The sequence below is a fragment of the Dreissena polymorpha genome, chromosome 16 (assembly GCF_020536995.1).
Source record: "Dreissena polymorpha isolate Duluth1 chromosome 16, UMN_Dpol_1.0, whole genome shotgun sequence".
NCBI lineage: Eukaryota > Metazoa > Mollusca > Bivalvia > Myida > Dreissenidae > Dreissena > Dreissena polymorpha.
In genome coordinates this window covers 5,525,374-5,539,988 of record NC_068370.1, presented here as the reverse complement: position 1 = coordinate 5,539,988, position 14,615 = coordinate 5,525,374, and the positions used below count along the sequence as shown (strand labels likewise).

The following is a 14,615-nucleotide window of genomic DNA, read 5'->3' as shown; positions in this document are numbered from 1 at the left end:
TTTTTTAAAGTTTTCACAGCATAAGGTGTAACCATAACACGGCCGTTAATCACGTGCGCAACCTCTTTGTTGAGATGCATTAATAAATGAGCGAATGCAACTTCCGATGTTGCGCTCAGGCCCGGATGTGTTTAAATGTCATGGATAATTTTTATGGTGATTAGGTTTTATATGTTATTGTTGTGTTTTTTTTTCAACATATATTGCATTATTTTATAAAATCGGGCAATGTAGTGCGATTCAGCGAAGATTAATTTCTCCAAAAATGTTCTGAAACGTACATTATCAACCTTAATACGTTGTAGCATGGTGGAGTTATAAAAATCATTTCGATGAGTTTTTCCTGTATGACGAGATAATGTACACCCAATTAAATCGCTTTTTAAATATATAAGTTATCAACTCAATTAAGAAGTCATTAACACGAATACAACATATTATACGATACATACCAAAAATGTGTGATACTCAATAAAACCAATAATTAAATTCTCAACATTATCAAAATTGTTCATCGACAGCAATGTTTGTATACAGTATGATAATTCGCTAAATAAATATATGATAACACTTCTTCTCAAAACGATGATTTGTGTCCCTTAATCCAAATGCTGAATTTACCATGGTCAACACATATTAATTAGGCTCATATATGTTGTTTTTCCCACTATCAACTCCAAAAAATAAAGATAGCTCTGTCTTTGTCCGTTAACTTTTTTATGATACATGTTAAATGTTCTTATCTAACAAAGATGAACGTTTAAATCCATCAAGACATTATAAGAAAACCACTTTTTTTAATTAAAAACGCACGCGACTCAAATGTGCTGCAGTAGTCAACTTACAAACATAAATGTAAATCCTGTTAACGTAATAGAAACCATTACATAAACTATATCACTTTAAAAAACTATAAATGTGCATTGGCGCCACCTCATATTTTAGCGCCACCTCCATGGCATTGGCTTCATCTCTTTTTGAAAAATGCAAGTTTATACGTTAGATCGGCTAAAAGCCTATGTTTTTGTGCATGCATTAACTTGAAAATGTTCAAAGAAATCGTTTTATGCAATGAGCGATTTAATTGGCTGGGAATGTGCTCGTTCCACAGGTAAAAAACATCGATTTTGTTTACGGATTCTTCCATGCCACTTATAAAGGTCCCCACGTTCCAAATGTGTTGTGATTGTATGTTTCTGTAAATTTGTGTATATATATATATATGAATTTATCTTCACTGAATCGCACTACATTGGTCGGTCTTTTAAAAATAATGCGAAATAAGTTTAAAAAACATACAAAACCTAATCACCCAGTAAATGTATCCGTAAATTTCAAAACATCCGGGCCAGAGCGCCACCTCGTAAGTCGCATTTGCTTATTTATTCATGCATCTCAAAAAAGAGGTGGCGACCGTGATTAACGGCCGTGCATAACGTTAAGACTTAAACGCTAAGAAAATATCTGTTAAACTAAAAATTGTTCGGCGGTAAATTTTTACCAAAATTTAAAAAGAAATGAGTTGGGCATGAAAAGTGATCTCAGCGTTTCACACGAGTCTTCTAATTTTTTTCCCAGGAATACATGCAAATCATAAAATCTTAACCATACAGGCGATAAGTGTAAAAGTATTAGAAATTTAAATGTGAAATGGCACCATAAAGATACGTTTGTTGAAACTTTCGCATGTCTACTTGCAAGGCTTGCACATTAAATAAAAACAGTGTCTAATAAAACAATAATAATTACGTAAATTATTTAAAACCAGTTTTATTTTATCGGTTGCGATACTAAAATTTCACTTGGCAGACGACATTTATGTTTATATATCTTAAACTAGATGAGAGTGTTTTGACCGGAATGTAATTATGTGTCAGCCTAGAGCAACTATCTTCAACAGATACTCATTAAAATTCCATGTCAACACGTCCTCACTGTCAAACTGCAGCATAACAGCAGTATACGAATGCGCATTTTTTAAATTAAAATTCTGCTCTTTTTTCAAGGACATCGGTTAATATATTCACAAATATGTCAATAGCATCCTATGGACATTAATATGTTTAGTGATTTCAAATTCAAAATCTGCAAAACAAAGGACAATAAAAAGACAAAATAAGTCATGCAACGCATGATCATTTGGACTTTTTTATTGCTTGATTTTAAAATTGACATCCCGCTATTGTTTACGTGATATTCAATAATATTAATATAAATTAATGAGCGGAGTTAGAGCTTACAAACAAAAATATGAGTCGTGTTCTGAGAAAACTGGGCTTAATGCATGTGCGCAAAGTGTCGTTCCAGATTAGCATGTTCAGTCCGCACAGGCTATTCAGGGACGACACTTTCCGCTTTTACAAGATTTTCGGTAAAAGGGACTTCCTTTAAACGAAAAATACCATTAAAGCGGAAAGTGTCGTCCCTGATAAGTCTGTGCGGACTACACATGCTAATCTGGGACGACACTCTACGCACATGCATTTTTGCCCAATTTTCACAGAACAAGACACATATGAAAATAACCAGCCCCATAAGTCCTTAATCGAGTAATGCACATGTTATTTTTGTAAATAATCAACATGTTTATGTTGCAGTTGATGCATACAAAGTCTTTGGCATCAGAACGCTCGAGGAAAACAGAACTTAATGCATGTGCGTAAAGCGTCAACACAGATTACCGTAGCATGTGCAGGCTTACCGGGAACCAAATTTTCCGCTTGTATTATATAATTAGTTTAAATGGAGTCTCTTCTTTGCGGAAATCCAGTTCAGCTGAAAAGTATTGTCCCTGATAAGCAGGTGCGGATTGCACAGGTTTATCTGGGACGATACTTCACGCCCATGTATTTCGAAAAACATGTCTTAATGTGTCGTTATATATTAGATGTGCTCACATGTCTTAATGTGTCGTTATATATTAGATGTGCTCACATGTCTTAATGTGTCGTTATATATTAGATGTGCTCACATGTCTTAATGTGTCGTTATATATTAGATGTGCTCACATGTCTTAATGTGTCGTTATATATTAGATGTGCTCACATGTCTTAATGTGTCGTTATATATTAGATGTGCTCACATGTCTTAATGTGTCGTTATATATTAGATGTGCTCACATGTCTTAATGTGTCGTTATATATTAGATGTGCTCACATGTCTTAATGTGTCGTTATATATTAGATGTGCTCACATGTCTTAATGTGTCGTTATATATTAGATGTGCCCACATGTCTTAATGTGTCGTTATATATTAGATGTGCTCACATGTCTTAATGTGTCGTTATATATTAGATGTGCTCACATGTCTTAATGTGTCGTTATATATTAGATGTGCTCACATGTCTTAATGTGTCGTTATATATTAGATGTGCTCACATGTCTTAATGTGTCGTTATATATTAGATGTGCTCACATGTCTTAATGTGTCGTTATATATTAGATGTGCTCACAGTGTCGTATGTTTTACATAATTAACTACTTTCCGATTCAGCCTTAGATGGGTGGTGGCCGAAACGGCACTTCAATTACTAAGCAGGTATTAACCATATGATCCCGGCTTCTGACTAATGTGTCTGACATTTACTGTAGCACATGCCTCTTGACCGCCGTAAATCACCGCCTCGGGCATTGGCTTATATACGGATGTCTGGTTCATGTGAACCGATGTTCTCTAAAAATTATCAGACCTAAATTGATTTTGTTTGGAAATAATTCGTTGCATTTCGATAAGGCCACAACAAACTGAGCAGATGTTCGCCGGTTTAGCCGCACCTGCATGTTGTGAAATGAAACAAATAAAGTATTGCGCACATTTGCCCCGCATCCTATTTTCAAGGAAGCAGAGTTAACCCATTTATGCCTAGTGGACTCTCCCGTCCTTCTATATTAGATCAATTTATTTCCAAAATTAGGGATGTCTAGTATAGTAATTTCTATATTTAGAATATTTCTTACAGAATTTCCTTTAAGCCAACAGCGCAGACCCTGATGAGACGCCGCATCATGCGGCGTCTCATCTGGGTCTACGCTGTTTGCCAAGGCCTTTTTTCTACACGCTAGGCGTGAATGGGTTAAGCCTACATATATTACAACATTGACACTCTATTTTTAGCATTCAATAGTATGAAATGTCAGATGAATAAGCCGAGTTCCTGGAAATATGTACAATGTGTATCTTGTATATTTGTATCCCCGTAGGCAATTGCTATACTTAAAGATCCATTGTATCTCGAGTGTTATGAAGGTGTTAACCATCGTGTTAATTAAGAAGTAAAGTGACTCTGGCAAAGTCAGTAATCCGTGTACAATAATATACCGCCCTGTCGTGTTAGAACAGATATATAAAAGTTATATATCCGTTTTAAGTACGAAGCCGTCCTACCTGTTTTAGATCTGATAAAACACTAAAGCGCTCAACTGAAAAATAATACATGTATCTTTCGTATAGGAACCACCAACAAATAAGATAAGGGGTTCGTTCATATATAGTTCATTATTTCATGAAAGTGTTAATTTCAATTATTTTAAAACTCGCCGAATATCATAAAGCAATTTAATATCTTGCGATGATGATACATCAAACAAAACGCAAAAATATCAGGAAAACGCAAGAAAATGTGTTTGGTGAACACATTACGTTGGTTAGTAGGACATTAAATAAGCATGTGTTGTTTCGTCAATTTTAAAGTGTAAACGATCGAATAGTCAAGAGCTATTGGCTTCTCTTATTTATACTCAGCTTAATGCTATTGTAGCATTTAATACGAGTGAAAAGTTGCTGGTGTTCACGAATCCGACCCTATATTTGTTGCCGACAATATACTTGTATTTGTTATTGCAGGTTGATCTTTACTACAATCGATCATTTTTGTCGCGTTCTGAGAAAACTGGACATAATGCATGTGCGTAAAGTGTCGTCCCAGATTAGCCTGTGCAGTCCGCAGAGTCTTATCAGAGACGACACTTTCCGCCTTAACTGGATTTTCGTGTAGAAGAGACTTCCTTCAAACGAAAAATACCATAAAAGTGGAAAGCGTCGTCCCTGATAAGCCTGTGCGGACTGCACAGGCTAATCTGGGATGACACTTTACGCACATACATCAAGCCCCGTTTTCTAAGAACACGTCTCATATAAAGAAAGCATGTTGAATAGACTTTGAAGATTTCTGTCGTTGAATATCCCTATTACAAGAGGAAAAAACTCGCGTATCGGATAACGTACACAAAGAACGGTTACCGGACCTACCAACCCTATTTTGTAGAGAACGTTTTTCAAAGACATTTGGAATGGACATCTTAAGTGGTGACAATCGCATGAGAAACTATCGCAGGTATGACAAACAAAATGGTGAAAATCTAGATTGGATTTGTTGTCTAACGTGACTGGCGCATAGGAAATAAGAGCATGACTACGTCGGCCTATATGTAATCTATGCGTTTATACCTATATTTAACTTCAAGTCATCAAGGCTGTGTTCTGGATTCAGCTTAATATCCGTATTTAGATGTATATCAATTAGCCTCGCTGTTATCGTATACCATAATCTAAAACATGTACACCTGTAGACAATGTCCCCTAAAGTCGTCGTCGATACACATGTCCGACCCGACCCACTCTCTTCACTCGTCGATGTAAGTGTAAGTGATTTAAGTGTAAGTGATTTAAGAGTAAGTGATTTAAGTGTAAGTGATTTACATTGGATGATTACAGTCTGTTACGACATTTTAATTCTTTTTAAAACAAATCGCGATATTTGTCACTAAATGTTTACAGAAGAATCCCCATTCACTAAAACTATTCGCTGATTACGTATAAACCTACCACTACATACAATTGATTTCCCTTGATTCATTAATTTAATGGTTTCCCTATTTCGATCATATTAACATTCATATTGAATTAAAAAGTAAGGATATTTTAATTGTTCTCATAAAAGAGACCCAAGTCTAATTCTTCCATACGATCTCTGAAGTCTTCAGGCCTTCACACTGGATACTCTGCTGCAGTTTGAAAAGTAAATGACGCGAGTGCTTATTGTAAATGCAATGTGGGTTTGTTTTGTGGGTTTTTTCCAAAATATTTTAGTTGCTTTGAAAAGTTTTTCCGCTGCAAGTCAATTAAATGGTTTACTATCATTTGAGTCGCGTTCTGAGAAAACTGGGCATAATGCATGTGCGTAAAGTGTCGTCCCAGATTAGCATGTGCAGTCCGCACAAGCTAATCAGGAACGACACTTTCCGCTCTTATGGTCTTTTTATTTTCAAGGAAGTCCCTCATTACCGAAAATCAAGTTTAGGCGAAAAGTGTCGTCCCTGATAAGCCTGTGCGAACTGCACAGGCTAATCTGGGATGACACTTCACGCACATGAATTAAGCCCAGTTTTCTTAGAAGAAAGCTCATTTAAATAAATTTAAATAAATATTATTTCATGCTGTACAATACTTTGGTATAAACCAACTTCTACAAAAAGGCGCTCGTGTTCAGAACAGCATCGCAATCATCATCGTCATCATCACCATCAACACTTCCACCACCTCCACGATTACCATCATCATCAGTAGCACAAAATCATTTTCGTCATCCTCCTCCTCCTCATCATCATCATAATTCAATCCTAATAATTCGCACCAGAACATTAATTTGGCTATGACTGTGCTTGTTTTAACCCATTTATGCCTAGTGGACTCTGCCATCCTTCTAAATTGGATCAATTTATTTCCAAAATTAGGGATGTCTAGTATATTTAATAACTATATTTAGAATATTTCTTACTGGAATTTCTTTAAGCAAACAGCGCAGACCCAGATGAGACGCCGCATCATGCGGCGTCTCATCTGGGTCTACGCTGTTTGCCGAGGCCTTTTTTCAGGACGCTTGGCATAAATGGCTTAAAGTCGTCCGGTTTCAAGCCAAAGATATTTAGGGATTGGAACTTGACATTTACAATATTTAATATTTCGTTGTGTAACTGTACAACCACGTGTATTTGTATTTCTTCTGCCTTATTTGCTGAATTTACATCTGCGTAAATCATAGTCGGTTCTTTGTCCATTATTGGCGTCAATAACATAGATGTTTTCGAGTTTTATGAATTTCAAACAACATATTTGTGGTTGTCAATGTTTTTACAATCACATGGTAAATTCAAAGTCCCACTAGCCTCGAGCGTACAAGTCATCATCAGTTTCACGCGTGTGTAAATCTATAATAATAAATTTACTTCCGCAAATAGTGTGGCGTGTTACGATAGTTTTGTTTAGTCGAGCTGCTTCAAAATATTCAAAACAGCATTGAATCTCCATGAATGATGTAGCCGTATGCAAATGTTGGGAATACATTTACCCCAACGTATTAAAGATGCCGTCCAAATATGTTTAAGTTTAACTACTTTACAGCTAAAACAAAATAGTGGATAGGAAACTAGATATCCATGTTTAGTTTATAATATGATTAAATATTCGAAAAATAGTTTACATATATATATATATATATATATATATATATATATATATATATATATATAGGGAGAAAGGTGTGTGAACAACCAGATACACAGACATACAAACAGACATACATATTCCCATTTGAGACTTCGGCGTGTGCGCCTAGCTACGGTGCAGAACGAGACATACATACTATGAAATTCCCATCCCCCCCAAAAAGGATGGTTCATTCACAGTTATATTTCTCGCACTTACACCGCAACACATCTCGACGTGGGAACAATTTTTACATACACAGAATGGACAATGTTACATACATAGACACTTTTTTACAAACATGAAACCATAGTTGTATTAGGGCAAGATCCGATAAGGATTCTAAACTACCCTCACACTATGTTAGAGACACCGCGGAAATCCGTTGGATTGAAATCATGAATATATTTGTGTATTAACAGGGAGATAATTATATTTCACAACAACGTCATTTCCTATTTCTAGGATCTATTAATAGATATTCGTTCACAGTCGATAAATTATATAGAGGGAGAAAGGTGTGTGAACAATATATATATATATATATATATATATATATATATATATATATATATATATATATATATATATATATATATATATATATATATACCGGTAGTATAAAATATTTTTTTAGAAAATAAGTACATAATAATTTTATAATTGTTGCAATTATAAAACTACGTCTGAAAGTATGCGGTCACTATGCATTAACCCATTTATTCCTAGTGGACTCTCCCATCCTTTTTAATTGGATCAATTTATTTTCAAAATAAGGGATGTCTAGTATACTTATTTCTATATTTAGAATATTTCTTACAGAAATTCCTTTAAGCAAACAGCGCAGACCCAGATGAGACGCCGCATCATGCGGCGTCTCATCTGGGTCTACGCTGTTTGCAATGTCCTTTTTTCAGGACGCTAGGCATAAATGGGTTAACCTCATCCATGTGACATTCTCACGAAAACATGTTACTGCAGACATATGTTAATGACGATGAGCAATTATGTTCTGAATTCTTAACAATACTTATTCAGTGTGCGTAGCACTACACTGACTACTCGGAATTAAATTTTCCAAGATCGTAGTTGGTTACTCGGTAAGTTGTTTGTCATCAAACTGCAAATATGCGCTCAGTTCTCCTGAAAAAACCCTCAGCCTTTATTGGTACCCACTGATTGACCCATTAATGCCTAGCGTCTAGAAAAAAAGGCGTTGGCAAACAGCGTAGACCCAGATGAGACGCCGCATGATGCGGCGTCTCATCTGGGTCTGCGCTGTTTGCTTAAAGGAATTTCTGTAAGAAATATTCTAAATATAGAAATAAATATACTAGACATCCCTAATTTTGGGAAATAAATTGATCCAATTTAGCAAGATTGGAGAGTCCACTAGGCTTAGATGGGTTAAAGACATACGGTACTTAAATAAACATTCAAGAAAAAAAGTTGCAAGATTCGAGTCTCATTGTTATGCAGCATGGGCTGCATTGTTCTTACAGTCTTCGTGTTTATATGTCTTCCCGTTTATATTTATAATTATACCTTAATGCTCGTTTTTAATGACGTACACATAAAGCAATACTTATGTAACATACAAGAAATAATTATCCGTAATAAAACTTATTGTATAAACGAATTACCGGTACCAGGTTTCAAGTATATCTGTACATTACCGGTATAAAAAAAAGATGTCAGTATTTGTGGTTTTTTTCTCCATTAATTTAAAAGAAAAATGATGTGTTATACCTCCTTAGCGTCGTATGGACATTGTCATGAACAAACAAACGTCGCGTGTACAGTTTTTATTAAAATGTACGGTATTAAATAAGTGTATATGGGCATACGTTATTCATGTATGGAATTAAGAACATCAGTGGTGACATGTTTTACAATCGCAGAAATGTTAATAGTAAAAATTTTAACTTAAGGTACCTTTCAACTTCTGAATCGCTAAATCCGAACGAAAATATCCTCAAAATGTAATTCCCGAAATTCCCGAAATTGAAGTTCGCGTGACACAAAAACAAGGAAAGATACTTTAACTATCTTACACGTCAACAAGCTAAAACACAATGTGTACTAATAACCCAGGCTAGGGACTAGTATAAACTCTACGTCTAAACTACGGTTCTAGTTCGAGCGTGTCGACGTCAAAAACGTCGAGCCGTAAACGTTCGCCGCGGGCGACGTTATAACAGTAATTTACCACACGTTGAAAGGCGCTTGACGAATAGTGTTATGTTGAAATGATTAGTTCGAAGTTCAGATAGCTGGTCAATCATATTTTCGTGAATTATCGTATATTATCAGTGACATGAAAGTATCTGATTTGACGTCGGTATGTGCAAACTGCCCAACATGCACAACATCAGCTGACTGTTAACACGGACTATGCAATTTGTGTTGCTTATGTAAATGAGTCTCGATCTGGGAAAAAGGGACTTAATGCATGTACGTTAAGACGTTAAGTGTTATTATGTGCTCATCACATAAACTTATCAGGGAAAACACTTTTCGCCTACACTGGAATCGCTATGAAGAGACGTTCTTTAAACGGAAGAAAACAATGAAAGCGGAAAGTGTCATCCCTCATAAGCCTGTGCGGAATGCAGAAAGTACCCTCTTATTTTACGTATTCTATTATAGATTTGTTATTATAATATTTAAACTTCTTGTTAAATATTTGCAACAAGAGGCCAATAATGTCCAAAAGCGCTCACCTTATATCTAAAAAATACAAATTTGCATACTGTTAGAACATTTGCAATCATGTTCACAATAAAGAGGAAATATCCAAATCCCCATGTTCTTGCCCGCCTTATTTGCTGCTTGGTTGAGACATTACGTGAAACAAACAAACCTGAGGAAATATGCAAACCTGAGGAAATATGATCAGTATTGAATCACAGTGTAGTATCATCCTTCCGTACCACGGTTATCACTAAATCCAACTGGTTCTAAGAAATATGAGTCGCGTTCTGAGAACATTGGGTTTAATGCGTGTGCGTAAAGTGTCGTCCTAGATTAGCCTGTGAAGTCCGCACAAGCTAATCAGGGACGACACTTTCCGCCTTAACTGGATTTTCGTGTAGAAGAGACTTTCTTTAAACGAAAAATACAATAAAAGCGGAAAGTGTCGCCCCTGATTAGCCTGTGCGGATTGCACTTTACGCACATACATAAAGCCCCGCGTCTCATATATTTGCGCTTTCACACCAACGATGTTACTACTTCTACTGAGTTTCATGCGCCGCAAAAGATGTCCCTTTGGGACAAACTTTTCTGAGTATATAATAACATATGCGCCAATCGATGATTTAGTACTTATTTAAAAGAGAATAAAGTGTATGGAAATATAATAGCGTATTAAACGTCAATGTTCCCCTTTGACTTGCGCAGGATATGGGTAAAAAGGCCATGTTTTATCAAATAATCACACGACAAAACAAATAACAACGAATTTTGTAGCTTGCAACAAATATATGGACCCTGCTCTGTGAAAAGGGGGTTAAATGCATGTGCGTCAAGAGCGAGGATCATGTATTAATGATCAAACTGTAACTAAAATACGGGACATGCTAATATTTAACAGAAAATTATCAGACTTGCGGACATTTCAAATAATAAGAGATGTAGCACGGTAAGTATTCTTCTCCTAAATGGATTCGTAACTGATAAGTGCCGTGTGCTGTTTAATATGCCGGACTGATGATTTATATCAGACAACAGAAAATATCGTTCACAGGAGATGGTCCATAAAAATGTATATACAATGTCAAGCCATATTATGAAGATATATTAAACACCTTTTGAGCAACCAAAACTACGACGACAAGTCACGAAAACAAAGCACATTATATATTTCTTTTATTTTTGTTTAGAATGAACATTAAAAAACACCGAAGCAGGAATCTCTGGACGTCGGTTAACCGGCCAATGAGGAGAATGTTTTCAGGGCTCTACAGCTCTAGGTCTACTCTGAAAAGGGTGACAAAAGTTAAAGCCACACACCTTGAAATAAACTACATGGCATAATAATTTTAAGTATAAATAAGAAACATATTATATCTATGCCAATAAGAATAAATCTGGTGGTTACAAGGTAGAAATCGGTGCTTTTTGCGCTTTAAATCTTAAAAATAATCGCGTTTGTCGAAATGGACGTATACGTCTAGAAATCCTACTTTCGGTTTTAAAAGCGGTACCGTTTAAAAAATAATAAATAACTTGATGACTAGGCTATAGATTTAATTTTATCTATGCCAATTAGAATAAACCTGGTGGTAACAAGGTAGAAATCCGTATATTGTGCACTTTAAAACTTAAAATAATCGCGTTTGTTGAAATAGTGTATACGTATAGAAATCCTACTTTCGGATTTAAAATTTAAAAACAATTATTAATTACTTGCTTACTAGGCTATAGATTTATTGACAATTTTGCACACTTTCAAATTGCATCTATATGAATTGATTAACATGTATTTCATTTAAAGGTGTGTGGCTTTAAAACAAAAAAGAAATCGTAACCAAATTATTAATAGAAGCGTTAAACCCTAGGCTTGCTTTCAGTTGCAAATGCAAACTTTTTTATTTTATAAGCACTGTCTTACCTGATGGAAGTATTTATGCTAAAAAAATTGGTAAAAATACAATAGCAGTATAAGCATAATCACTTGCTATACATTTGGTTCATAATACTTAATAGTTGCTTTCATTAGTGATAATAATTCTTTATTTCACATGCTTATTAGTTTATTTTTATCCAACATGTCATTTAGTTGTTACAAAAATAAACACATTTTGTATGGTTGCATGCAATTAAACGTCTAAACTTACTCTTTCCGAAGAGGCGGTTGTAAAATCCTGTAATAAAAGAAAATAACACAAATGAGTCACTCTCAAAGAAAACGGGGTTTAATACATATGCGTAAAATGTCGCCTCATATCAGCATGTGCAGTCCGCACAGGCTTATCAGGGACAACACTATCCGCTTTTATTGTATTGTTCGTTTGAAAGGAAGACTTGTCTTGACCGAAATAGAGTTTCGGTGGGGTGTCGTCCCTAATTAGCCTGTGCGGACTTCACATGCTAAGCTGGGACGACACTGAACCGACGTGCATTTAAACCGTTTGTAATAGAGCGAAGCTCATATGCCATGTTTGTAAAGATGACATAATAGTGCCTAGAATAGTCATGGCAACGTTTTGCTCTTGTAAAAGTCTTATAGATCCGAAGGTTGAAAGGGTTTACCACATAATATGTTTAAAATGAAAGATTCTGATACATTTCTAATCACGTTCAAAATATATACTAACATACCGTTGTAGTTCTCGTTGTAGTTCTCGTTGTAGTTCTTGTAATAGTTGCCGTTGTCGTTCTTGTAATAGTTGCCGTGGTCGTTCTTGTAATAGTTGCCGTTGTCGTTCCTGTAATAGTTGCCGTTGTCGTTCTTGTAATAGTTGCCGTTGTCGTTCTTGTAATAGTTGCCGTTGTCGTTCCTGTAATAGTTGCCGTTGTCGTTATTGTAATAGTTGCCGTTGTCGTTCTTGTAATAGTTGCCGTTGTCGTTCTTGTAATAGTTTCCGTTGTCGTTCATGTAATAGTTGCCGTTGTCGTTCTTGTAATTGTTGCCGTTGTCGTTCATGTAATAGTTGCCCTTGTCGTTCTTGTAATAGTTGCCGTTGTCGTTCTTGTAATAGTTGCCGTTGTCGTTCTTGTAATAGTTGCCGTTGTCGTTCCTGTAATAGTTGCCGTTGTCGTTCTTGTAATAGTTGCCGTTGTCGTTCTTGTAATAGTTGCCGTTGTCGTTCCTGTAATAGTTGCCGTTGTCGTTCTTGTAATAGTTGCCGTTGTCGTTCTTGTAATAGTTGCCGTTGTCGTTCTTGTAATAGTTGCCGTTGTCGTTCATGTAATAGTTGCCGTTGTCGTTCTTGTAATTGTTGCCGTTGTCGTTCATGTAATAGTTGCCCTTGTCGTTCTTGTAATAGCTGCCGTTGTCGTTCTTGTAATAGTTGCCGTTGTCGTTATTGTAATAGTTGCCGTTGTAGTTGCCGCGATATTCACCTGGAATTGTTAAAGAAAAAGCTTGTCATAATGCTGTGTCCATATTTGCCTCATTTCAGTGCATTTAGATCATAAGTATGTACTATTCCGTATATATACAATACAAATGAATTGAATGGCTCGGTACCAAAGTAAAAAAAGCTCATTTAAATCATACAAATCAGAAACTTTAAAAATATAGTTTCATTGTTAAAATCTCCATGATATAATATATCATGTAAACTGTGTTGTTAAGATAAGTGTCTCGCTATATTTCAAAACTATTACATATCGAATTTTTTTAAGTAAAATACTTTCTTACCATACTTTCCGTACCAGCCACTCATTTGATTTCCTTCATTATTCCAATTGTTTCCGTACCAGTTGTCGCCATTCCAATTATTCCAATCGTTTCCATACCAGTTATCCCTGTTTTCTCCATACCAGTTATTCCAGTTGTTCCTCCCCCAGTTACCGTACCTTCCGAAATTCCACTGGTTACCGTACCAGTTGTCATTATCACCTTCGTACCGGCCGATTGATCCAGCGGCAGCAACGCCAAACAGGCACGCGCATATCAACAAACCGTTCATTGTTGTCTGCAAGATAAAATGTGTTAATTGGGGATTATCATTAAAATGTTCCTTTCGTAACTTCTGGTAGCCAAACAGAGTTTATATGTACATGTATTTGAACAATATGTTTGTATCTGTAGGTTGCACAGCAGTTATGGTCGCATCTTTGTCAAGAATTTTAATAAAAAAATAGTTTTTAAAGGCTGTCGCTGCAAAAAAAAATGTATTGAATGAATAAGATTGCACTGTTTGACTGGTTTCGTTAATGAATTTACTGTTAAATGTATTTCATGAATATCATCGTTGTCTGTGCAATCAAATAGAGTAAGAAAGCGGTTTCTTTCTATATATCTAATGTAATTTACTTTAAAATAACGCAATAAATGCTGCAGCTACAAAAAAATGGAAGAGTTCTGTTTTTGGCCCTCCTTGTTAAGTGGGGAATAACTTAAAATGAACATAAGTTATCAAAAGAAAACGACCTTTTTGACCTAAGCTCGTATTTTTGA

At 35.6% G+C, this 14,615-nt stretch overlaps 1 protein-coding gene across 1 annotated transcript; it reads right to left on the bottom strand.

The window, feature by feature from the left end:
- Positions 1-6,484: 6,484 nt before the first annotated feature.
- LOC127862763 (insoluble matrix shell protein 4-like) lies at positions 6,485-14,124 on the bottom strand. Its single transcript, XM_052402018.1, has 4 exons — positions 13,854-14,124; positions 12,809-13,552; positions 12,325-12,351; positions 6,485-6,618 (listed from the first exon to the last, which is right to left on the bottom strand). The coding sequence occupies exons 1-4, from the start codon at positions 14,122-14,124 to the stop codon at positions 6,485-6,487; spliced, it is 1,176 nt and encodes a 391-aa protein (XP_052257978.1).
- Between the last annotated feature and the right edge of the window lie 491 nt (positions 14,125-14,615).